At 44.8% G+C, this 24,120-nt stretch overlaps 1 protein-coding gene across 4 annotated transcripts in view; it reads left to right on the top strand.

Annotated features, from left to right (window-relative positions):
* The window catches only part of LOC146042297 (carnitine O-palmitoyltransferase 1, liver isoform-like), a 48,545-nt gene extending 27,613 nt beyond the window's left edge, over positions 1 to 20,932 (top strand). For all 4 annotated transcript variants that reach the window (XM_083162245.1, XM_083162242.1, XM_083162244.1 and 1 more), the window contains exons 10-19: positions 3,211 to 3,406; positions 3,607 to 3,795; positions 4,117 to 4,222; positions 10,477 to 10,593; positions 10,751 to 10,915; positions 14,453 to 14,587; positions 15,921 to 16,073; positions 16,161 to 16,274; positions 16,810 to 16,902; positions 17,931 to 20,932. In XM_083162245.1, coding sequence (XP_083018371.1) covers positions 3,211 to 3,406; positions 3,607 to 3,795; positions 4,117 to 4,222; positions 10,477 to 10,593; positions 10,751 to 10,915; positions 14,453 to 14,587; positions 15,921 to 16,073; positions 16,161 to 16,274; positions 16,810 to 16,902; positions 17,931 to 18,008 — 1,346 coding nt within the window. In that variant the 3' untranslated portion in view covers positions 18,009 to 20,932. The remainder of the gene's footprint in view (positions 1 to 3,210; positions 3,407 to 3,606; positions 3,796 to 4,116; positions 4,223 to 10,476; positions 10,594 to 10,750; positions 10,916 to 14,452; positions 14,588 to 15,920; positions 16,074 to 16,160; positions 16,275 to 16,809; positions 16,903 to 17,930) is intronic.
* Positions 20,933 to 24,120: the final 3,188 nt, after the last annotated feature.

A 24,120-nucleotide genomic window follows, 5' to 3' on the forward strand; every position in this document is an offset into this window, starting at 1 on the left:
TTCCTTTCCTTTTCTTAATTTAAAGATGTTTCACTCTCAACAAAAATCATATAGAAACAGAACAATACAATTGTGTAGTACAGGCATGTCCAAACTATGGCCCTCCAGCTGTTGTGAAACTACACATCCCAGCATGCCTTGCCAAAAGTAAGTATTCCCTAATAGCAAAAATAGGGCAAGGCATGATGGGGCTTGTAGTTTCACCCACAGCTGGTGGGCCATAGTTTGGACATGCCTGGTGTAGTATGTCCAAAAAGTGGTAAATATTCACCATCGTGATGCTATTAGAGAGAGGGCTTTGTTGTAGGCGATCAAGAAGCTCCTCCCCCCCCCCCCCCCCACCCGCGCTTCATTATACAGATGATAGATGGCATAAAGTTCTTATAATAGTGAATTTTAACGAGGTCTAATATATGAATAATATATCATACCCCAACTTGTATGAAGAGAAATGGAGATGTACCTATAAAGGTATCTTTAAATCTTTACAGAAAGAGATGTGTGCAGCGGGGAACCTGATTTCTTTCAATAATAAATGTCATTCCCCAACTCACACAGATCAAGGTGTAGATATAGACAGTTATCTTTTTGTCTTCCTCTTTCTGACAATAAACCTAGTACCCAAATTCACAGCACACAGAAGGTAAAGATATACTTGTAAAGGTTTCTTTACATATATGTCTAATAGGAACACTGGACATACTACACTATTGGGATACATGAAAAGATGTCATGTTGTGAGTAGCAACCAATCAGATTAATGCTGTGTACACATGGTCCGATTTCCTTTCCGATGTTGACGATATAGTCAACATCGGATCGGCATCGGATCAACATCGGATGCAGATCGCAAGGGTTTTAACCCTTGCGATCCAGATCCGATCCCGATGCGCGTTCACGTATCGGAAGCCAGAAAGTCTTGGCTGCCTTGTCTATATAGTGCAGATCTGCACTATATAGTCAAGATAGGATGCAAATCGGATGTGCCTTAAGATCCTATCCACGATCCTATCTGATCAGATCGTGGATAGGATCTTAAGGCACATCTAACGTGTGTACACACCATATGTCTATCGTTTCTCTATTGCATTTTGGAAAATGATACAGACTCTGGTTGCTATGAGAAACATCCACTATTTTTCAACAGTACATTTCATGTACTAAAAGAGATGAATCCGATATGAGTGAAGCCGGGTATCTCTTTTTTGCTTGTGTTATATATATATATATATATATATATATATATATATATATATATATATATATATGGCGTTGACTTTTGGTTTTCCTCAGATGTACATATTACGTGATTTCAAACTGTGATGTAATGTTTTTAGGACCAGATGTCCCAAGCTTCAAAAAGTGATAAAGTGGAGAATGATAAAACAACCAGCCAATCAGATGCTACCTGTCATTTTTCAAACCCAGCCTGTAACATGGCAGGTAGGAGCTGATTCCCTGGATGCTTATCACTCTACACGTTATCACTCTTTGAAGCTTGATACATGCAGCAGCTTTGTGTGCCAGCAGGTAACATACTTCCCTTACACAGTATCTGCTGGTGTTATTGTCAGAAAAGGGGGTGTGGAACCGCGCTTTATCTATTAATAATATGAAACAGGTGAATAATTTTGAAAATTAAAAAAGTACATTTATTCACATACACATTTAAAAAGATAGGTACTGGTACTAGTTTTCATAAAAATGGAGCAGAGATAGTCACCCAATTCTCCAATGGGATAATGTCCATGTGTCCGTTCCTAGGTGTGCTTCCTATGGTTGTCCCATGTAGGTTAGCCGATAGTGGTTTAAGGGACTGTTTAGGAGTGATGGTATCCTCCAGCTCAGGGAGCCCCTGTTGGTATAGGGCTCGACCTGTTTGTATAGGGAGCCCCTGTTGGTATAGGGCTCGACCTGTTTGTTCAGCAGAATTGAGTCCTGGTAGAATACGGCTGCAGGGATCTGCTGGGGAAGCTGGTCCGGTCACAATAGGAAAATGGGTGGAAGATCCCAAGGTGGGTGTCTGAGCTCCAGTGTACCGACGCGTTTCGCTCTTAGGGCTTTATCAAGGTGATGTCTAGTGTACCTTGCACCAGTAATTTATACCCCTAGTAATGGGGTGAATGGGTGACACCTGTTGCATGTAATAATCACTTGCTTAACTAGTTAGTAAAAGTCAATATCGGCTCATATTGTATAAAATAGGAGACAGAACTGATAATAATAAGGCCGTTTTCATCAAAAAACGAGCATTAGAAATAGTTAAACACATTTCATTACAAAGTACACTGCAAGGTACACTAGACATCACCTTGATAAAGCCCTAAGAGCGAAACGCGTCGGTGCACTGGAGCTCAGACACCCACCTTGGGATCTTCCACCTATTTTCCTATTGTGACCAGACCATCTTCCCCAGCACATCCCTGCAGCCATATTCTACCAGGACTCAATTCTGCTGAACAAACAGGTCGAGCCCTATACCAACAGGGGCTCCCTATACAAACAGGTTGAGCCCTATACCAACAGGGGCTCCCTGAGCTGGAGGATACCATCACTCCTAAACAGTCCTTTAAACCACTATCGGCTAACCTACATGGGACAACCATAGGAAGCACACCTAGGAACGGACACATGGACATTATCCCATTGGAGAATTGGGTGACTATTTCTGCTCCATTTTTATGAAAACTAGTACCAGTACCTATCTTTTTAAATGTGTATGTGAATAAATGTACTTTTTTAATTTTCAAAATTGTTCACCTGTTGCATATTATTAATAGATAAAGCGCGGTTCCACACCCCCTTTTCTGCCAATATCTCTGTCTGTTTGGGTTGACCCCCCCCCCCAACACACGGAACCGCAGCTTACTGCAAAGCCACCCATTTTTTGGCGCCCTCTCAAGACACCCAGTGCCCCACAACCCCCTTATCTGCTGGTGTTAATTGAAGTGAATAGAATCCCTTGCATGACATAGTGTAGTTCAGGGGAAGGCAACCCATGACACTCCAGCTGGTGTGGGACTACACAGCTCAGCATGCCCTACAAAACTGCTTGAGGGCATGATAGGACGTGTAGTTCCACAGCACCTGGCATGACATATTATAGCTCATGCAATGAAAAGTACATGACAACCGGGAGGAAATATTCTGACTGTTCCGATAAGTTGGGTGTGCATCATCCGGGTTAGACACGTCTCATTCTGTGTGCAGACACCATCCAACACTACTCAGACAGCAAGCACATTGTAGTGTACCACAAGGGATGCTTCTACAGAGTCTGGGTGTACCATGCCGCACGTTTGCTGAATCCCAAGGAACTCGAGCTCCAGTTCCAGCATATATTGGATGACCCAAGCCCACCACATCCCGGGGAAGAGAAACTGGCTGCCTTAACAGCAGGAGACAGGTGAGAGATCCTCGTCCCCTAGAACCTGTTCCTGTTTTGTGTTTGCTGCAGTCTTTCTCAATGTGTTGTGGGTCTGTGCGTATGGACATTGGGTACGTGCGATAAGTGTTGTTACTGCTTAGAACTCTGTATAACGTCACCAGTATCCTCCGATCGCCTGGATTAGAATGACCGATTGATTTTTATCATCCCCGCTGAAGGACGACTTGGGCTAAAGCGCGGAAGTCCTATTTCCGCAGCGGGAAGAACCTGCAGTGTCTGGATCTTGTGGAGAAAGCCGCTTTCTTTGTCACATTGGACGATAGTGAGCAGGGACTCAACACAGACGACCCAGTAAATTCTTTGGATGCCTACGCGAAGTCCTTACTACATGGGAAATGCTATGACAGGTCAGAACACATTGTATCGGTTCTCAGATAGGACCATTGTCAATATACTGGTGCTAAGCTTTCAGGTAGCATGACGTAAAAAACAAATCTGATTGGTCGGAAAACACCAAATATAGAATTTTATCTGTCGATATTTTGTTTTCTTTTACAAAATAGTTGGGCGACTGTTTTCTTCTACATTCTATATGGGGAACACTGCTATATTATAGGGGGGTGTAGATGGCGCAGAATGCATCCATGGGCTATTACGGCAGGTAGCTACTTCTTACTGTCCGGTTCTCTGTGTAAGTACCTGACCCCGTATTACTCTGCCTCCAACAGGTGGTTTGATAAATCATTCTCACTTGTGGTGTTCAAAAATGGAAAGGTGGGGCTGAACGCCGAGCATTCGTGGGCAGACGCCCCCATTATTGGGCACTTGTGGGAGGTAAGTGACTCACAATACTGCACATAGCATTACATTTGGTAGCAATAACCGTATTGTAACGCTGAAATCATTCTTGGGAATTCCCCAGAGACGCAATGGTAGATAGAATATTTGCATTGCCTTGTTCTCGAAATAAAGCTACCTTCCTTATTTGTAATGTCCTAATATACTACGCTCAATAAAAGCTGTCAAAATGACGGCTTCTGCGATGTGTTTACACTTTCAAGCCATGACATGTTTTACTTTCACTTTGAGCTGTGACCGGTTTTAGACCACAAACTCTCCACCCCACCACCAGTCACTATCTGCTCCTACCTCCTATCTCTGTCTTATGCGGGGTACACACCAGGACGATCCGCTCACGATCACACGGTGCGCACGACCCGCTCACAATGTGCATAGTGAGCGGGTTCCGATCCGATGGCAACCCGCAGCCGGGTGTATCGTCGTTTCCAGATCCTACCTGCTGCAGGTAGGATCTGAATAACGAACGACCGACCCGCGGGGCCGGGCAACCGATCGGAATCGGATCAAAACAGGACAGAAAAGGGCCCAATCACCACACAATCTACATCCAATCGGTCGGAACTGGATCTAGATTGATGGGATCGGACCCTCGTCGTCCTGGTGTGTACCCAGCATAAGCAGCTCCCTCTCTTCCTATTCAGCAAGTTTGAAACAGATATGTGTCCCAGCAAAAATTGCTTTCACTTTCTGTTATGACCTCTTTTAGAATAAAAAAAAAATGATTTGGTCCGTCTTGTGGCCAGTGGTGGAACTTCACCTCATAGAGCCATATACAGTATATTTAGACTGCAACGAGGCAGTAGAGACTAACCCCCCAAAACAAGTGTTTTCGGGGAATTAGCTGCATGTATTGCATGGTAAATGGGCCCCATAACCCTTAGATGTACTGTAGAATACACACATTCTGATTCCTCTAGATCCCAAATTGCCCTAAAAATAGTTAATCTGTTCCAATCAGAAGAAAATAGTCTATAGGTCTGAGACCAGCCCTTATGGGAGACATGCAGTTAGATTTTGCTGTAGCAATCCAGGATCGTTCTAGAGCAGGGGTGTCCAACCTTTCACCTTCCCTGGGCCACATTAGAAGTTGAAAATTTGGTTTGGGCCGCACATAAAATAAAATAACAGTAACGATACCTGATCATCCAAAAAAACATAGAAAACATAGTTAACATATTAAACTTACTTGGAAATGAAGTTAGTGAGATGTTTGACATTGTTTCTCAGCCACCAATGCATCCAGATTTGCTTCGATGGAACTTGTTGCAATTCTCAGCGAGTGCTCAAGGTGCTCATCAGATATTTTGGTTCTAGTTTTATTCTTTGTGTGCTTCATCCTTGAAAATAGCTGCTCACAAATGTAGGTGCTTCCAAATAGCGATGACATGAATAAGGCATGATTGTGAAGTGCAGGATATTTTTCTATATATTCTTTGTGAACTGCTGCACTCATCCCCTGTGTCAAGAGCTGTGGTGAGTGATCACTACAGGGGGCATCTCTTATATATTTGGCTACATCTGTCACTCAAAATGTGTCTGAAGCTGTAACGCTGGGTGGAGCCTCTGATTCACATGACTGACTCACACGACAGAGAACCAGCCCAGTGAGCCCACAGACAGTGCCAGACACCCTCTGCCTCTCCATGTTACACAGCAAAGACACAGCTACTCACCAGACACACCAGGTGAGCGCCCCATACCTCCATACCTCCCAACATGACCCTCTCCAGGAGGGACAGAATGCTCTGTTTGTGGACTTCCATCTTAATTTATGATTGTCATCACCTGTTTTAAACAGGGTAATTGATAAGAAAGGTGTTTAAGCACAGGTGATGGTAATCCATAAATTAAGAAGAAAGTCCAGAAACAGAGCAATGTGTCCCTCCCCCCCATTCACGGCAACCCCACGATTAAATGGCACATGCAAAACACTGACATGGCTATGGTCGACAATGAAAAAGGTTGACAAGATTTATTTTTCACTTTTTCAATGTTTTCATATTCATTCTCATGTGTCGACATGGACACCAATGAAGTGCCACACTTATGTCAACATTTACATGTGTTGACCTTTGTGTTGATTTTTTCTTGTGGCGATTCGCGGCACCCCCCGGCGACCCCCCTTCCGCGATTCACAGCACACACACCCCCCAATTTGCGGCGATTTGCGGCCCCACCCCGTGACACACCCCCTCCTGCGATTCGTGGCACCCCGCGACCCCCCCTCCCACGATTTGTGCCAACCCCCCAGGCCCCCCCTTCCTTGCGGTACCCCCCACCCCCCGCGACCCCCCCCCCTACCGCGATTTCCCCCCCCTGTCATTGCGGCAACCCCCCGCCCCTGCGACCCTCCCTCCCATGATTCACTGCAACCCCCCGCGTCCCCCCTCCCACGATTCGCGGCACCCGCGGCCCCCCCTCCCGCAATTCATGGCATCCACCCACGACCCCTCCTCCCGTGATTCGCGGCCACACCTCACCTCCTCCTCCCCCCCCCCCCCCCCCCCCCCCACCCCCGCTCGCGATTCACGGCAACCCCAGGATTAAATGGCACATGCAAAACACTGATACGGCTATGGTCGACAATGAAAAAGGTTGACATGAGTTTTTGAAGATTTATTTTTCTTTTTTGAATGTTTTCATATTCATTCTCATCAGAGCCGGCCTTAGGCATAGGCCAACTAGGCAGTTGCCTAGGGCATATGGAATGCCTAGGGGCACCAGCAGCTTCTGCTGATTAAAATGATATGCAGCATGCCTATATTCTGTGTGTGAGTGAGGATGTATCTGCATATGAAATAGTGTATTCATGGAAATCAATGTAACATAGCATTCCGTATGCAGGTACAGCCACAGTTGCACACAGAATATAGGCATGCCGCATATCATTTTAATCATTGGAAGCTCCTTGTGTGTCCTGGTCTCATAACAATGAAAATAAGACAAATTTTCAGAAAAAAAGGCACCCAACGTTAGCAGAACTGGCCAGGAGCTGCATGGCCTATTGAGTCAAGATGTATGAGGAAACATCTGTATCCAAGCAGAGGCAGAGGCCACAGTGTTAGCGGCTGTGCGAGCGCTGTCTGCGGGTGGGTTGGTTGTGCAATAGTGTTCGGCATATGTGTAAGGGGCATAATATGTGTCATGTGTATAAGGGCATTAATAATGTGCGACATATGTGTAACATGCATTATGTGTGTCGTGTATAAGGGCATTAATAATGTGCAACATACGTGTAATGGGCATTATGTGTGTCATGTTTATAAGGGCATTAATAATGTGCAACATATGTGTTAGGTGTCATTATGTGTATGAAGGGAATTAATAAAGGAAAGGTTGGCATAATGTGTAAGGGGCATTATGGTTATAAAGACATTAATAATGTGTGTCATGTTTAAGGGGCATTACTGTGTGGTATTATAAGGGGTGCCCCCCCCCCCTCCCACAATTCACGCCCCCTCCCACGCTTTGCGGACCCCCGCCCTCTCCCGCGATTCGCGGACACCTGCGCCCCCTCCCTCCCTTGATTCACGGCACCCCCCACGCCCCTCCCACAATTCACGGCACCCCTAAGCCCCTCTTTAGTCCCCCGTATACTCACACACCCCTATCACTACCCAGCTTCCTGCTCTCCTGAACCGTAACTTCCACCACTGGGGAGTCGCTGACGCTGTTTTGCCCACATGCCCCTATCATGCCTCATAGCCCAGCCTCCTGCTCTCATGTACCCTAACACCCACCCAGTAGGAGGAGACACTGACTCAGGGCCACCATCCTGTACTCCTGTACTGCCACACTGGACCCTCACCCACTGGCAGAAGCTGCACAGTATCTCCCACCCTCCTCTTTAGTCCCCCTTATGTCCACACACCCCTATCACTACCCAGCCTCCTGTTTTCCTGTGTCGTGACCTCCGCCAGTGGGGAGCCGCTGACTCAAAAACACCCTACTATACTATTGCACACACACACACCTAAACAACATGCACACACAGCCGCCCCCCACACCCACAAATGTCACTGTACCATCCACACTATCAATGTACATCTAACTCTGTAACCGCTTTTTAATTAAACAAAACAATACACACCCCCTTACACATCATATGCTCTCTATTTAACACATTTCACCTATAACTCAAGTTGCAATACAGGCCATCTTTCATACAATTCTAACCATCTCTTTCATATAACAATGTGCACAAATTAAGGGGGCGCAGCCCCTTAAGACGGTGTGAAGAGCGCCCGTAGGGCGCGATGAATCACCTAGTTATAAATATAAGTGGCATTACCAGGGGGCATTATGAATATAAGTGGCATTACCAGGGGGCATTATGAATATAAGTGGCATTACCAGGGGGCATTATGAATATGTGGCATTACCAGGGGGCATTATGAATATAATGCCCCCTGGTAATGCCACTTATATTCATAATGCCCCCTGTAGTGATCACTCACCACAGCTCTTGACACAGGGGATGAGTGCAGCAATTCACAAAGACACTGATGGTAGTGGGGGTATGAGAAGGCACCGCTGGCCTGGCTGCCTGCTCCTGCCGCCGCCACCACCACCCATCAGATCATCATCCAGCCCTGCGCGCTGCTGGGATGGATCACGTGGGGGAAGCGCCAGCTCAGACGTCCTTCGGACCGCGGGAGCAGCTGAGTGCGCCTGAGCATTCGCACCAGCGCTCCTGCGGCCATTTTAGGTTTGGGAGAACTCGATGCTGGCCGCGCCATCTTTACTTTGGGCACAGTGCCACGGCCAGCACGGAGACGCTGCTGCGGGCGGATCAGGTAGTTGCCCTAAATATATTATACTTAGAATTTCTTAAAATGCACTGGGCCGCATTACTACCCGACATGCCTGTTCTAGAGTCTATTGTGCTTAAAGGACCTTTAGGACTACATCCCTGGGACCCAGGTGGCTGTCTGATAATAATCGGTCCAGTAACAGAGGGACAGATGCATTAAGCCTGATGAAGTGGTAAAGCGGATCCCAGAACGGGGTCCTAAAGATCCCGAAAGCACTGTTGTTGTAGCTGGAGATGCCATCAGTTCCACACTCCAGAGTGAGGGAGACGGCATTGTGGGAAAGCCTTTTTAGAACAAGGCGCTAAGGTGGTTTTCCCATGATGCTAATTCATTTGTTGTATAGACCAAATGTTACCATAATTGTCACGATCTGAGAATCCCGGCCACGTGACACTTCTCCTGGGTACCCCAAGCGTGTGCGTATTTCACCACGATTCCGCTTGCCACCAATCAAAGTAAGCTTTTTGGACTTAGTCCGCGACAGCTTTGATTCTGCCGACACACCAAATTATGAGTTACACGGTAGCGCTCTGGCGAATTCGTCAGAGGCTTGGGCCGGAAAACAGCAGATACCAGAACTAATTATGACTTTTAATTAAGTGAAAACACTACAAGGCTTACAGTATATTACAGAAACATTAGTTACAAGATATATGATTAATAGGTAAGTCAAACGTAAAAAAACAGTTTAGAAATAAAACAAAATGGGAATAAAGAAACAAACCGCTTCAAGGACACACAGCATGAAGCGGGGTTTGGAGTGGAAATCTCTCCGGATACTGGATCATTTCAGAGACAGGTATCGGACCCATCCCATTCCAAAGAAAATGAACAACAGGTCTTGTGATACACACACTTTTAAGATTTGCAAAACACACAATCACAGCCCCCACCTCAGGAATCTCCCTGTCACGGGGTTTCCTTAGGATATACCCAGGGACTGGCTAATTTACCTTTCTTTTGAGCATGAGCAATTTAGCCATTCAATCACCCCCGCCTCCTAATTCTTATCTCAAATAAGGTGTCATTCTAGAGTTCGGGAATTGCTTTCCTGACATCTCTTCTGGTCTGGGAAGACATTTGCCAGAGACCCTGGACTTCAGTACAAGTTTTATAGATGCAGGGGGGAAGGAGCTAACCTCTGCTTTCCTGTTGAGTTTTCAAACAGATGGGCAGGGGTTGTTGGAATAACCTTTTTACCCACCATTTCTTCATAAAAATACAGGATACATGCAGGTCACTTATCAATAACATTGTATGTACAGTTAGGCCCATTCCGGCATCAGAATGGTACTAAATCATGACAATAATAATGGCCATAAAGCCGCATTTAGACATGAATGGGATCCTGTAGTAGTTCTCGTATTGTCATTACATTTTCAGTGCCCTGATTTCTCTATTTCCCCTCCCCAGTCTATGTTGGCTACAGACAGCTTCCAGCTTGGGTACAATGAAGATGGACACTGCAAGGGACAGGTGGACTCCACAATTCCTCTGCCTCAGAGAATGCAGTGGGAAATCTCCAGTGAGGTGGGTTCTAACTGATGTCATGTGGCTAATCGCACGTTGTACAAGACCATGTCATGGCCGAGCTGTGTGTAATAATGGGCAACTGAAGACGGGAGGAATAAATGCCCTAATAACCCCAGATGTTCATCCTCACATTCCCTCTGTGTTTCTGTTACAGTGCAGTGAAGTCATCCACAGCTCCCTGAAAGTCGCCCAGGCCTTAGCAGATGATGTCGATTTCCATGCTTTCCCCTTTAACGACTTTGGTAAAGGTCTGATCAAGAAATGTCGGACCAGCCCTGACGCGTTTATCCAGATCGCTCTGCAGCTCGCACACTACAGGGTGAGACCGTTATTACACTACATAGGTTTATATAGGACACATTATCAGCAAGTGTCTCCCTTTACCAATAACATTTCCTGACAGATTGGCAGAGCATTGCTTAGTGTTAGGGGTAGCAGCACAGCAGAGCATTGCTTAGATGTAGGGGTAGCAGTACAGCAGAGCATTGCTTAGTATTAGGGGTAACAGCACAGCAGAGCATTGCTTAGTATTAGGGGTAGCAGTACAGCAGAGCATTGCTTAGTATTAGGGGTAACAGTACAGCAGAGCATTGCTTAGTATTAGGGGTAGCAGTACAGCAGAGCATTGCTTAGTATTAGGGGTAGCAGTACAGCAGAGCATTGCTTAGTATTAGGGGTAGCAGTACAGCAGAGCATTGCTTGGTGTTAGGGGTAGCAGTACAGCAGAGAATTGCTTATTGTTAGGGGTAGCAGTACAGCAGAGCATTGCTTATTGTTAGGGGTAGCAGTACAGCAGAGCATTGCTTAGTGTTCGGGGTAGCAGTACAGCAGAGCATTGCTTGGTGTTAGGGGTAACAGTACAGCAGAGCATTGCTTATTGTTAGGGGTAGCAGTACAGCAGAGAATTGCTTATTGTTAGGGGTAGCAGTACAGCAGAGCATTGCTTAGTATTAGGGGTAGCAGTACAGCAGAGCATTGCTTAGTATTAGGGGTAACAGTACAGCAGAGCATTGCTTAGTATTAGGGGTAGCAGTACAGCAGAGCATTGCTTAGTATTAGGGGTAGCAGTACAGCAGAGCATTGCTTAGTATTAGGGGTAACAGTACAGCAGAGCATTGCTTAGTATTAGGGGTAACAGTACAGCAGAGCATTGCTTAGTATTAGGGGTAGCAGTACAGCAGAGCATTGCTTAGTATTAGGGGTAGCAGTACAGCAGAGCATTGCTTAGTATTAGGGGTAGCAGTACAGCAGAGCATTGCTTAGTATTAGGGGTAGCAGTACAGCAGAGCATTGCTTAGTATTAGGGGTAGCAGTACAGCAGAGCATTGCTTGGTGTTAGGGGTAGCAGTACAGCAGAGAATTGCTTATTGTTAGGGGTAGCAGTACAGCAGAGCATTGCTTATTGTTAGGGGTAGCAGTACAGCAGAGCATTGCTTAGTGTTCGGGGTAGCAGTACAGCAGAGCATTGCTTAGTATTAGAGGTAGCAGTACAGCAGAGCATTGCTTAATGTTCGGGGTAGCAGTACAGCAGAGCATTGCTTAGTATTAGGGGTAGCAGTACAGCAGAGCATTGCTTAGTATTAGGGGTAGCAGCACAGCAGAGCATTGCTTAATATTAGGGGTAGCAGTACAGCAGAGCATTGCTTGGTGTTAGGGGTAACAGTACAGCAGAGCATTGCTTAGTATTAGGGGTAGCAGCACAGCAGAGCATTGCTTAGTATTAGGGGTAGCAGCACAGCAGAGCATTGCTTAGTGTTAGGGGTAGCAGTAGAGCAGAGCATTGCTTATTGTTAGGGGCAGCAGTACAGCAGAGAATTGCTTATTGTTAGGGGCAGCAGTACAGCAGAGCATTGCTTATTGTTAGGGGTAGCAGTACAGCAGAGAATTGCTTATTGTTAGGGGTAGCAGTACAGCAGAGCATTGCTTAGTATTAGGGGTAGCAGCACAGCAGAGCATTGCTTAGTATTAGGGGTAGCAGTACAGCAGAGCATTGCTTAGTGTTAAGGCTAGCAGTACATGACAACATTGCTTAGTATAAGGGGTAGCAGTACAGCAGAGCATTGCTTAGTGTTAGGGGTAACAGTACAGCAGAGCATTGCTTAGTGTTAGGGGTAGCAGCACAGCAGAGCATTGCTTAGTATTAGGGGTAGCAGTACAACAGAGCATTGCTTGGTGTTAAGGCTAGCAGTACATGACAACATTGCTTAGTATTAGGGGTAACAGTACAGCAGAGCATTGCTTAGTGTTAGGGGTAACAGTACAGCAGAGCATTGCTTAGTGTTAGGGGTAGCAGTACAGCAGAGCATTGCTTAGTGTTAGGGGTAGCAGTACAGCAGAGCATTGCTTAGTGTTAGGGGTAGCAGTACAGCAGATAATTGCTTATTGTTAGGGGTAGCAGTACAGCAGAGAATTGCTTATTGTTAGGGGCAGCAGTACAGCAGAGCATTGCTTATTGTTAGGGGTAGCAGTACAGCAGAGAATTGCTTATTGTTAGGGGTAGCAGTACAGCAGAGCATTGCTTAGTATTAGGGGTAGCAGCACAGCAGAGCATTGCTTAGTATTAGGGGTAGCAGTACAGCAGAGCATTGCTTAGTGTTAAGGCTAGCAGTACATGACAACATTGCTTAGTAATAAGGGGTAGCAGTACAGCAGAGCATTGCTTAGTGTTAGGGGTAACAGTACAGCAGAGCATTGCTTAGTGTTAGGGGTAGCAGCACAGCAGAGCATTGCTTAGTATTAGGGGTAGCAGTACAGCAGAGCATTGCTTGGTGTTAAGGCTAGCAGTACATGACAACATTGCTTAGTATTAGGGGTAACAGTACAGCAGAGCATTGCTTAGTGTTAGGGGTAACAGTACAGCAGAGCATTGCTTAGTGTTAGGGGTAGCAGTACAGCAGAGCATTGCTTAGTGTTAGGGGTAGCAGTACAGCAGAGCATTGCTTAGTGTTAGGGGTAGCAGTACAGCAGATAATTGCTTATTGTTAGGGGTAGCAGTACAGCAGAGAATTGCTTATTGTTAGGGGTAGCAGTACAGCAGATAATTGCTTATTGTTAGGGGTAGCAGTACAGCAGAGCATTGCTTAGTATTAGGGGTAGCAGCACAGCAGAGCATTGCTTAGTATTAGGGGTAGCAGTACAGCAGAGCATTGCTTGGTGTTAGGGGTAGCAATACAGCAGAGCATTGCTTAGTATTAGGGGTAGCAGTACAGCAGAGCATTGCTTGGTGTTAGGGGTAGCAGTACAGCAGAGCATTGCTTGGTGTTAGGGGTAACAGTACAGCAGAGAATTGCTTAGTATTAGGGGTAGCAGTGCAGCAGAGCATTGCTTATTGTTAGGGGTAGCAGTACAGCAGAGAATTGCTTATTGTTAGGGGTAGCAGTACAGCAGAGCATTGCTTAGTATTAGGGGTAGCAGCACAGCAGAGCATTGCTTAGTATTAGGGGTAGCAGTACAGCAGAGAATTGCTTGGTGTTAGGGGTAGCAATACAGCAGAGCATTGCTTGGTGTTAGGGGTAACAGTACAGCAGAGCATTGCTTGGTGTTAGGGGTAGCAGTACAGCAGAGCATTACTTAGTATTAGGGGTAACAGTACAGCAGAGCATTGCTTAGTATTAGGGGTAGCAGTACAGCAGAGAATTGCTTGGTGTTAGGGGTAGCAATACAGCAGAGCATTGCTTAGTATTAGGGGTAGCAGTACAGCAGAGCATTGCTTGGTGTTAGGGGTAGCAGTACAGCAGAGCATTACTTAGTATTAGGGGTAACAGTACAGCAGAGCATTGCTTGGTGTTAGGGGTAACAGTACAGCAAAGAATTGCTTAGAGGATGACTTTACATATAAGACTATTCTCTTTCTAAGGATAAAGGAAAATTCTGCCTAACATACGAGGCTTCCATGACGCGACTGTTCCGAGAAGGAAGAACGGAAACTGTGCGATCATGTACCGTAGAGTCCTCGGCCTTTGTCAAGTGCATGATGGATCCATCAAAACCAGTGAGTGCCAGGTTATTGCCATTGTGGTAAAGCTTTACATTGTCCATGTAACTGAAACACATTCTCTCTGAGTATGTATGATGTAGTGTGATAGATCTATAGATAGTAAAACCTGAGGCCGCGCTGACCGAGCATCTGGTTCAGGTAGGTATGTACACTTACTGATCGGAATGTCAGCCACCATATGACAGCTGGGCGGGCAACTGAATATTCACACGTAGCTGTGTATCACTCCCTGCAGCCAGTGTACGGGAAGTCCCTGTACACATAGCCAGATGCATCATTATATCTGCGCAGCAGCGCCAACACGATACATCGTTCAGACATATCATTTGTATCCACTTTCTTGACCCACTGACGATTTATCTGCCAATTAAATGTTGCCCAGTGTGTACATAAGAATGTCCTGGAATGGTGCCTGTAACAAATCGATGAATACAGTTTATTGCGGCGCCGTCTGCGGTCGTCAGCCAGAACGCCATCCATTAGAGCATTTGTGGGATGATATTGGGGATATAGGATCTTCAGATTACACTAGACCTCAAACACCAGCCTAATATGTGAGACACTAGGTTGGCTAATGCTGGCGGTTCGTTTACCAAGACTCACAGAAAGTCGGAGCAGGTTTCCAGTAATGTCTGTCTTACCAGTGTAACATTAGACTCCTAAATATAAAGCTTGGCCACACGTGGGTTTCCAGGTCTGGCAGATGACACAGGCTCTGCTCAGTGTAGGCCCCGCTACACTAAGCCAGTTAGATGGTATATGGTCATATTGGGTCGACCACTGAAGGGTTGACGTCTGAAATAGGTCAACATGGAAGGAAGGTTGACAATGGCTAGGTCGACATGGGTTTGTCACATTTTTTTATTTTTTGGAGCTGACACGTGCCGACAGGCGACTATTTTCTGCCCTACCGTCCACTAAGGCTTGGAGGGAGAACAGAATAGTGTGCCGAGCGCAGCGAGCCGTGTGAGCGGACGCGGTACACTTAGACTGTGTTCATGTCGACTGTGTCAACATTCGGGACAACAAAAAATGAAATACCCATATCGACCATTTGTCTGTCGACCTTCCATCCATGTCGACATATTTCATGTGTCGACCTTAGCCATTTTGACCTTCAGTGGCCAACCCAATGCATGGAGACATTAAGTCGGTTGATCCAATGACCTATACCTGGTTAGATGTTGACCAGGATTACCGGCCTCCTCAGTCCCTTATCTAGTGTTAGTCCCGCCTCTCACAGTCACATGTTCTGTCCTAGTGATTTGGAGTACACTCGGCCTATTGCATGATTGTATAGATAACGACGTGCGTCTGGTGTCCACAGGTCCAAGAGAGACTGACACTTTTTAAAGCAGCAGCAGAGAAGCATCAGATGCTGTACAGAAATGCAATGACCGGAGCTGGAATTGACCGGCATCTCTTCTGCCTCTATGTAGTCTCTAAATACCTTGGAGTAGATTCGCCATTCCTGAAGGAGGTAAGAGCCCTGAAATGTGGATGTTCCCACTCTCACTGATTGCTTCCACTCCTGCTGGTGTTCTCTAACCTCAATTTATTTTCCTAGGTGCTGTCTGAGCCTTGGCGTCTCTCAACCAGCCAAACTCCCATTCAGCAAGTTGAGCTCTTTGATTTAATCAATCATCCGGAATACATCTCGTGTGGAGGTGGTTTTGGGCCTGTAAGTTATTTCGAGTTGTGATAATGCGGTCCTAGATGGGCTTATTCTGCCACTTCGTCTAGGAAGGGGGTAGGGGAGGGTTTTAATGATTAATTTTGAAGGTCTGCTTACATTTACTGCCTAACACTAGCCACGCCCTCGGGCTGCTGAGCCCTAGCCGCCCCCCCCCCCCCTCCGGCTGCCGAGCCCTAGCCACCCACTTCGGCTGCCAAGCCCTATAATAAATATTGGGCTATATCTAGAGTTTAGTCAGCTGTACAGTGCAACCTTTTCATTCTCCTTTTGCTGGGATAATAATCATTCACTAGTTGCTTACTGCAGTTGCCACATTTCCCAGCCTCGTAGCTTATATTCATTTTATTTTATTCGTCTGTCCCTGTTTAGTGGTTGTGTTTCTTTGTAAGCTTACACATAACCGATATCTTTACAGTATTGGCCGGAAGGTTCCGGCGACATCTGTTTCTGCTGTCCCTGTGCTGCAGGAAATGATGTTCCCACTGGTCAGTGTCTCTTAATCGGTTTCCTGTTTTTCCAGGTGGCTGATGATGGATACGGTGTCTCCTACATTATCGTTGGTGAAAATCTGATTAATTTCCATGTGTCCTGCAAATTCTCCAGCCACGAGACCGTAAGTTCCTTGAGCCCTTGCCAGAGACATTCCTCCACCTGAATCTGCCACGTAGCTCGTTTCTGAACAGTCCACAACCACGAAACATCAGTCACAGAACATTACCCAAAAGTCCCAGCTTTTGGGTAATGTTTTAATATTTGGCCTTCTTTTATACATATCAGTTTCTTTATTATTCAACAGAGGACAGTTTAACCCTAATATGAGTCCCATCCAGAAATTGCTCATTAGTTAACGAGAGAGAACTAAAAGCTATATTTGATTACAATGGAAACGCGCAGATAAGCTAATCAACCCTACATGGCTTATGTTTCGCTGATGATCGCTGTGCAGCGTGACCTCTGCCGTCACCCCACACCACGCACAGCCGGGCAGCTTCTGAGCTCAGCACTGCCCAGCATTAAGATTGCACATGCGCCGCCCAATCCTGAAATACCAGGATTGAAATCCCGCTGATTTTGGCCTAAAATACTGGGAACACCCCTGATTCTGGGATTGGCCACACTACGTGTGACCCCTGTGGATATCTGCATGTAGATGAGGGATCCGGGGCTGGAATGGAGAAGCAGAGCACTGTAGTGGGGGGGAGTGGGGGGGGGGGGGGGGAGCTGAGCTGCCTGATGACTCCCCAGATCTCTCAGCCAGTGATCCAAGGATGCTTAGTAACGTACAACTGATTTTTCAGACTCATCGGCTGAGAGATCAGAGGAGTCACTTGCCTTACAGAATAATAATAATGAACTAGGGACACTCTTTAATTAGTATTAATTACCTATTGATGCTAGCAAACTGCCCCAAGCCAATGAAGTAGAAAATGTGTATACGTCACAAGATGTTTCTTGTATACCTTGTCAGCTACCCTCTGTCTTGCCCATGCTGGCACTTGCAGTTTCACAGCTCCCAGGGATTGCCCAGACCTCCCTCAGAATGCAGCACACCCTATATCCTCTTATGAGTACAGTATAACCTACCTGCTAGCCTTTGTGTTGTACCCAGTGCATTAATCAGTGCGTTACTCCTCTCTGCAGGACGCTCACCGCTTCGGCAAACACATCCGAGAGTCTCTTCTCGATATTCTGAGCCTGTTCAAGCTGGGTAACAAGTAGAATGTGTATCGCAGATGCCATTGCCAGGCTGTCAGACATCTGCAAGTTACCCATAAAGGAGCAAGAAAAGAAAATACAAATAAATTGCTGCAGAATACTGGGACCATTGTGTTCTTTCTCAGCCGCAAAGACGTACAATAACTCACCGGACTGCATGAACGCCTCATCACGCTGACCAAAATGTAACCTCACATACGTGTTTGGACAGCAGAGTATGGTATCTCCTGTGTACGAGGACTATTAACCAATCGGAGTGGGACTCTTATGACTGATGCTTAATGTGTATAGTGCAATGTGGAGGACACACCTTGCACAGTGAGTGGGACGGACGCGTTCTGTGTGTGAGTTGGTGCCTTATCTGTTCCGTGGAAGTTCTTACTGCTTATAGTGACGTGTACCGCGCAATGACAATTTTACAGGCTCTTTGATACTTGTCAGATATAAGCAAGCTGCCTGTAACTCACATTCTAGTTTGACCCTCAATCTCATAATACCTCTACATTTGTGTTCATTGTTTCTGGAAGTTTCTGCTTCGTTCAGAGCTAAGGAGAGGATCTGATTAACTGTCGTAGTTTTATTTTACAGATGTTACTGTTGAGAGTTTTTTGTTTTCATATTGTTTTTGTTTGTGTTCCTGTTTTTAGCCACGTTCATTGCCATTCCTTAGTCATGTCCATAGGTTAGTTTGTTCTCTGTTTCGGGGTTGCACAGAGGGGACAGGTAGCCATTTAATCTATAATATAGCTGCTTTTGTATTTGGAAGCCACTCCTCTTCCCCTGGCTTATTACAGCGTCAAAGTGGCTCGGAAATCGGACTGTCAGGTGCCTGAATGATTGATACATCCTGCTTATGCTATAAACATACGTCTCCCTTAATCCTTCCAGTGTCACAGATTCACAATGTGGCTCGGATTCTACTGTACTGTGCTGCTTAAGGGACCACTAATTCCTACAATGAAATTCGCCTTATTTAAAGCAGAAGTTAGACTCATTCCCATGTCTTAGAATGTGTAACGGGATCGCTTCCATGGCTTAGGAGAAGAGATGTCCAGGTTCGGATTTACCCGAATCTCAAAACTGGATCTTACTGGCTATCCCGGCTGTCACATGCTTTGGCACCAAATCATGTGACAGCCGATAACCAATAAGATCCCGTTTTGAGTTTGGGTACTCCAAACCTGTGCATCTTTATTTAGGGTGACAAAAAAAGGTAGAAAACAATCGCAAGCAACCAAACGATCTACCACTTACACATTTTGATATACTTGCTTTTATTTTTCACTGTTAACGTTCGTGACTTTTCATGTTGGCTTCACAATCATTTGCTAATGCTGTGTGTTGCACATTCGTCAAACACATACACAGCACAAGCACATGACCCTAAATCTATACAGTCCATGGATAGCCACCCCCCAAATAAACATCCCTAGCCATAACGCCGGACACCTATTTTGAAGCACAGTGGGAAATAGAGAGTCCGGTCTTGAGTATGATTGACAGATGACCATACCCTCATGTTGACAGATGCTTTCGGCCAATCGGATTTCCAGATATACCTCGAAATTATCCAATCAGATTCAAGAACCCTGTACAGCAATGTGTATGGTCAGAATATGTTGCATTAGCAGAAGATATGTCATTTGTAATGGTTACTGAGCCAAAGAGAGGCGCAAGGGGTGTAACTTAATAGAATGTGTCACCTATAACTGACACCGTAGAAGGATGGCCAAGAATGGGGGGTCACTAATATGTTAGAAACACAACCATTTTGTTTCATTTTCTTTTCTTTTACTGGTGCAAGTCTATGACTAAATTATTTATGGATCATACTTGAGGCAATGCCAAAACGGGTACAAAATGACCTTATTTTCTGTCTCGCACTCATTCGAAAGGCAAAGCCGCACACATACAGTGCATGTCTATTATGTGTTTACGGTTTCCAATCCACATGTTTACTATGATTGAGGGGGTATTTTGTGTGACTTCTACAATGCCTTTATGTTACTGATTTACTCACAGCACTGAACGACTTTAAAAGTAAATTCAAAATACAGATTCATTTGTGACCAGTTTTAATCGATAAGCAAATACAGAGCATTCCCATCTTACGCATGCTGGACGCAGCAATTCGGCAGATTTACCATTATTCATGAGACTCTGGTCAGCCTACCAATTCTTTAGCAACCAGTGACCTCACTGAGTGCAGCCAGTCATTTCATGTGGAGCCTGTGACATCACTGAGGCTGCGGCCTATCCTGTCGCTTGTAACAGCTGAAACCTTGTGTGCCTTACTGATGCCACTGGTTCCTAGTGAATTGGTAGGGTGCAGTCTTGTCAAGTATATAATGACCGCATCCACTGTGTGTGTAGGTGATGGGTATGCAATAAAGTTGCAAATGTTCAAAGCCTGCTTTCAGCGAAATAAATTGTATGTCTGTAGGCCATTGTTACAGATGGTAAAGTACAGGAAAGTTGCTGAAATACTATTCATGAAACCATTGCAGAGAGGGCTAAATAATGTGGGGTTTTGCAGACGGTAGTAATTAATAACCCCATATAATACATTCATTTACCTAAGAAATTTGCCACTTTTGGCATAAACAATACATTGCGATCCACTTATAATTTACTATAGGTTTAGAAGTGCCAACTATAAGTTATGGATACTTTTAAGTTATGGTTCTAAGTTTTATATTACTCCTGAGCAAACTATAAAAAGGTTTCATGCACAAACACCATTCATTTATATTAGTCAAATGCAGTTTTATTTTTCATTATTATATAAAGCTTGCTTTTTTGTTGTTACTTGCATTTATTGTGTTTATTGGGGAAAAAATGTATTTTTTGTTGTTGTTGCCATTATCAATGCAATTTCAAACCGGGGAGGTCTCGAGGGCAATAAAATGTAATAGTTATAACTTTAAGCATCTTTCATTTATGTTCATTTGATGATGGTTATATTATTATTATTATGTGAGACCAATGCTGTCAGATGGTACAGTCATTGTTCATGTGCATTACCCAGCATTCCCTTAAGCTGGCAATACACTATGGGGATTATTTTGGTGGATTTACTTGGATGCGTTTCGCATACTTGCAAGTCAACCTAACCCCCGCCTTGCGAATAGTGGCGCGCCTGCCCACCATTCGCAAGGCATGTACAATTGCACTGGCTGCGAATGGATCTTTTACATCTGGGATGGGGAACCTTTGGCCCTTCAGCTGTTGTTGAACTACACATCCCAGCATGCCCTGCAACCATTTTAGCATGGACAAATAGCAAAGCTGTAGCAGAGCATGCTGGGGGGTGTAGTTCGATAACTGCTGGTGGTCCAAAGGTTCCCATCCCTGTTTTACATAAACATCCATTCACAGCGTGCTCTGAGGCACCTTTACATATGTGGGCAAGGCAGTTTGTCAGAGCGCAAATCCGCAATATATATAGCAATAATAAACCTGAATCTGCAGCTGTCACTATCAAGGGAATACTCCTCCCCTTGTAGAAAGGACAAATGGGAAAGAAATTAGTGATAGCGCTGACTCAAGTTTTTTTGTAAATATATCAAAATTTATTTAAAAGAATTAATATCTTTTATGATAGCATTTAGTCACCGGCCGGTGTTATACAATACACAATTATATAAATTTAAAACAATAATCAAAAAGAAAAAGGGGGATGGGGGTAAGTTAATTAGGAAGTGATTCCTTTTGGGGGTGCCAAGTAGATTTTTAGTTCAGCCTGTATTAGGAAAACTGGCGGTTTGGATGTTAGCCTTTGAATGATGAGTTAGTCCAATTTAGACAATAGGTGGCTCTCTCACAGCCCCTATATATTAAGGGGTATTCTTGCATGCAGTAACCAATTAGTGGGATTAGAGGTTATGATATTGGCCTGAAGGTTAGCCGGTTAGTCCAATTCACACTGGGCAGCTCTCACAGCTCCTATGTGTCAATGGAGGTTCACATGCAAAACCAATTAGTATTGTTAGTGCTTGAAAAGCTTTGATAACTTGCCAGGTTCCGGATTTTTTCAGCTGCAGATTCTCTGCAAATGCAGTGCAGCCAGGCGGACTCGTCCACGCTCCCGGAATGTAGGGCAGTCAGTCAAATGCTCAATAAGGGGTACCGGTGAGTGGCTCCTTAACGTGTTTCCCCGCCTTTAGTTTCAGCGGCTTCCTCAGAAGGACACATTGTGTCCCCAGTCCAACACTATCAATCATGCACTTACTAATAGTTAGCCAAGCAGGTGCCCCAACCATTATATTCCCCGATGGGGCCTTCATGCCCCAATTCAACACTGTCCGCTACTTGTGCATATACTGTAGCTCATGCCCAGCAGTAACATGACCAACAATGAGACATTATGCCTACATACTGTCCTTACTACAGTTGGATGCACCAGGCTGTATTACAGTCCAGCAACTGAAAGGGGGGTTTGCCAATCGCACTGGAAGGTAGGAATTAAATATATTTGTTGGACCCCTTTATTACAGTCAAGGACAATATGGATTGTGGGGTGTGCTGCCTAGGGACAATGAAATTGTAGTCAAAGAAAAAGGAAGAGATTGTCCATGTAAGGCGCACGTAAAGAGAAAAAGATTTATAAAATATAACTTTTATTTCTTATTTTAAGAACTGCGACATATAAAACACATAGGGGGAAATTTAATACAGGAAATTTGTAAAAAAAATAGGTGTATTTGTATCCAGAAATACACTTATTTTTTACATTTACTATCCTGAAAATACGGCAATTCGTATTCATATTGATGTGCTATCAATACGAATACGAATTGCCGTATTTTCTGGATCGTAAATGTCAAAAATAAGTGTATTTCTGGATACAAATACACCTATTTTTTACAAATTTCCTTTAGTAAATTTCCCCCATATAAGGGTAAGACAAGGTAAATATAAAAGTGGGGAATGACCCCGCGTAGTGGATCCCCTCTATCCCCAATTAATCTGTTATGATGCGTTAGTACTAAGTGTCAGGTAGGCTCTGCGCATTAAACAATATTTCCTTGGTTCATTGATTTATAACAGAGCGGAAAAATGTGTATAATGTGCTGTTTCCAGCTAATGTGTACAGTTAGCGGACAGGTGTTTATTGTGGTATGGAACACCTCAGATACCTGGCTAGTTTGTTTGCCGTGGGTGTCCACTATTATTTATTTCTGCTTACAACAATAATACTTGGTGTCATTGTACATGTATTAGACACAGGGAATAATCTTCAAGTCCAGTGCTATTGCCCCTGGAGTAATTGGCTATTGCTATCGTCGGGGGTTATCCACTGAACTTGACCTGTGTATATATACAGATGAAATAGATGAAAATTCAGTCAGACAAGATGCTGAACCATAACAAAAACACAGTACGAGTTTTTAATGGTCAAAAATGTCAAGATACCCACACTGTACTTGTTACCAAAAATCCACAAATGCGAAACTGTCCCACCACAGATATGTTTCGCAAGAACACCGCGACAAACTCCTTTCTTCATTGTGAAAGTGAACACTTTCCTCCGGTGATAAAAGGACTCCCCAAAGGGGAATTTTTGAGAACAAGAAGAAATTGTTCCAAACAAACAGTGTACAATGAAAGAGCGGCCCAACTCGACCAGAGACTCCAAAACAGAGGTTACAGTAAGAGAGCAATACGCAAAGCCAGAAGAGAAACTGATCAGTATGATAGAGGGCATCTGTTGGTACCAAATCCAAACAAGGAAATAGACCAACCAGAAAAGATAAGGTTCATTGGTACCTTCTGCCAGGAATGGCGAGAGGTGAAAAAGGCTCTCAATAAGCACATTGACGTTCTCAAAACTGATAAGGATTTGGAGAGATTTCTGGGAGATAAAATTGACGTGAGTTGGAGGCGGAGTAGTAATCTCAGGGACATCCTGGTACATAGTCATTTGGAAAAAGAAAATAAACCAACTATCCACAAGTAAGGCTCATACAAATGTGGCACCTGCCAGATGTGCACATATATGATCCCGCAAAAATCTTATACAGATAGATACAACAAAAAATGGGAGATACAAAAATACATACGGAGCCGGTGCATGTGAAAGAGACAACTGTCAGGCAAAAAGCCGGACAAAGTG

This window comes from Crinia signifera, chromosome 19 (assembly GCF_055691185.1).
Source record: "Crinia signifera chromosome 19, ASM5569118v1, whole genome shotgun sequence".
Classification (NCBI taxonomy): domain Eukaryota; kingdom Metazoa; phylum Chordata; class Amphibia; order Anura; family Myobatrachidae; genus Crinia; species Crinia signifera.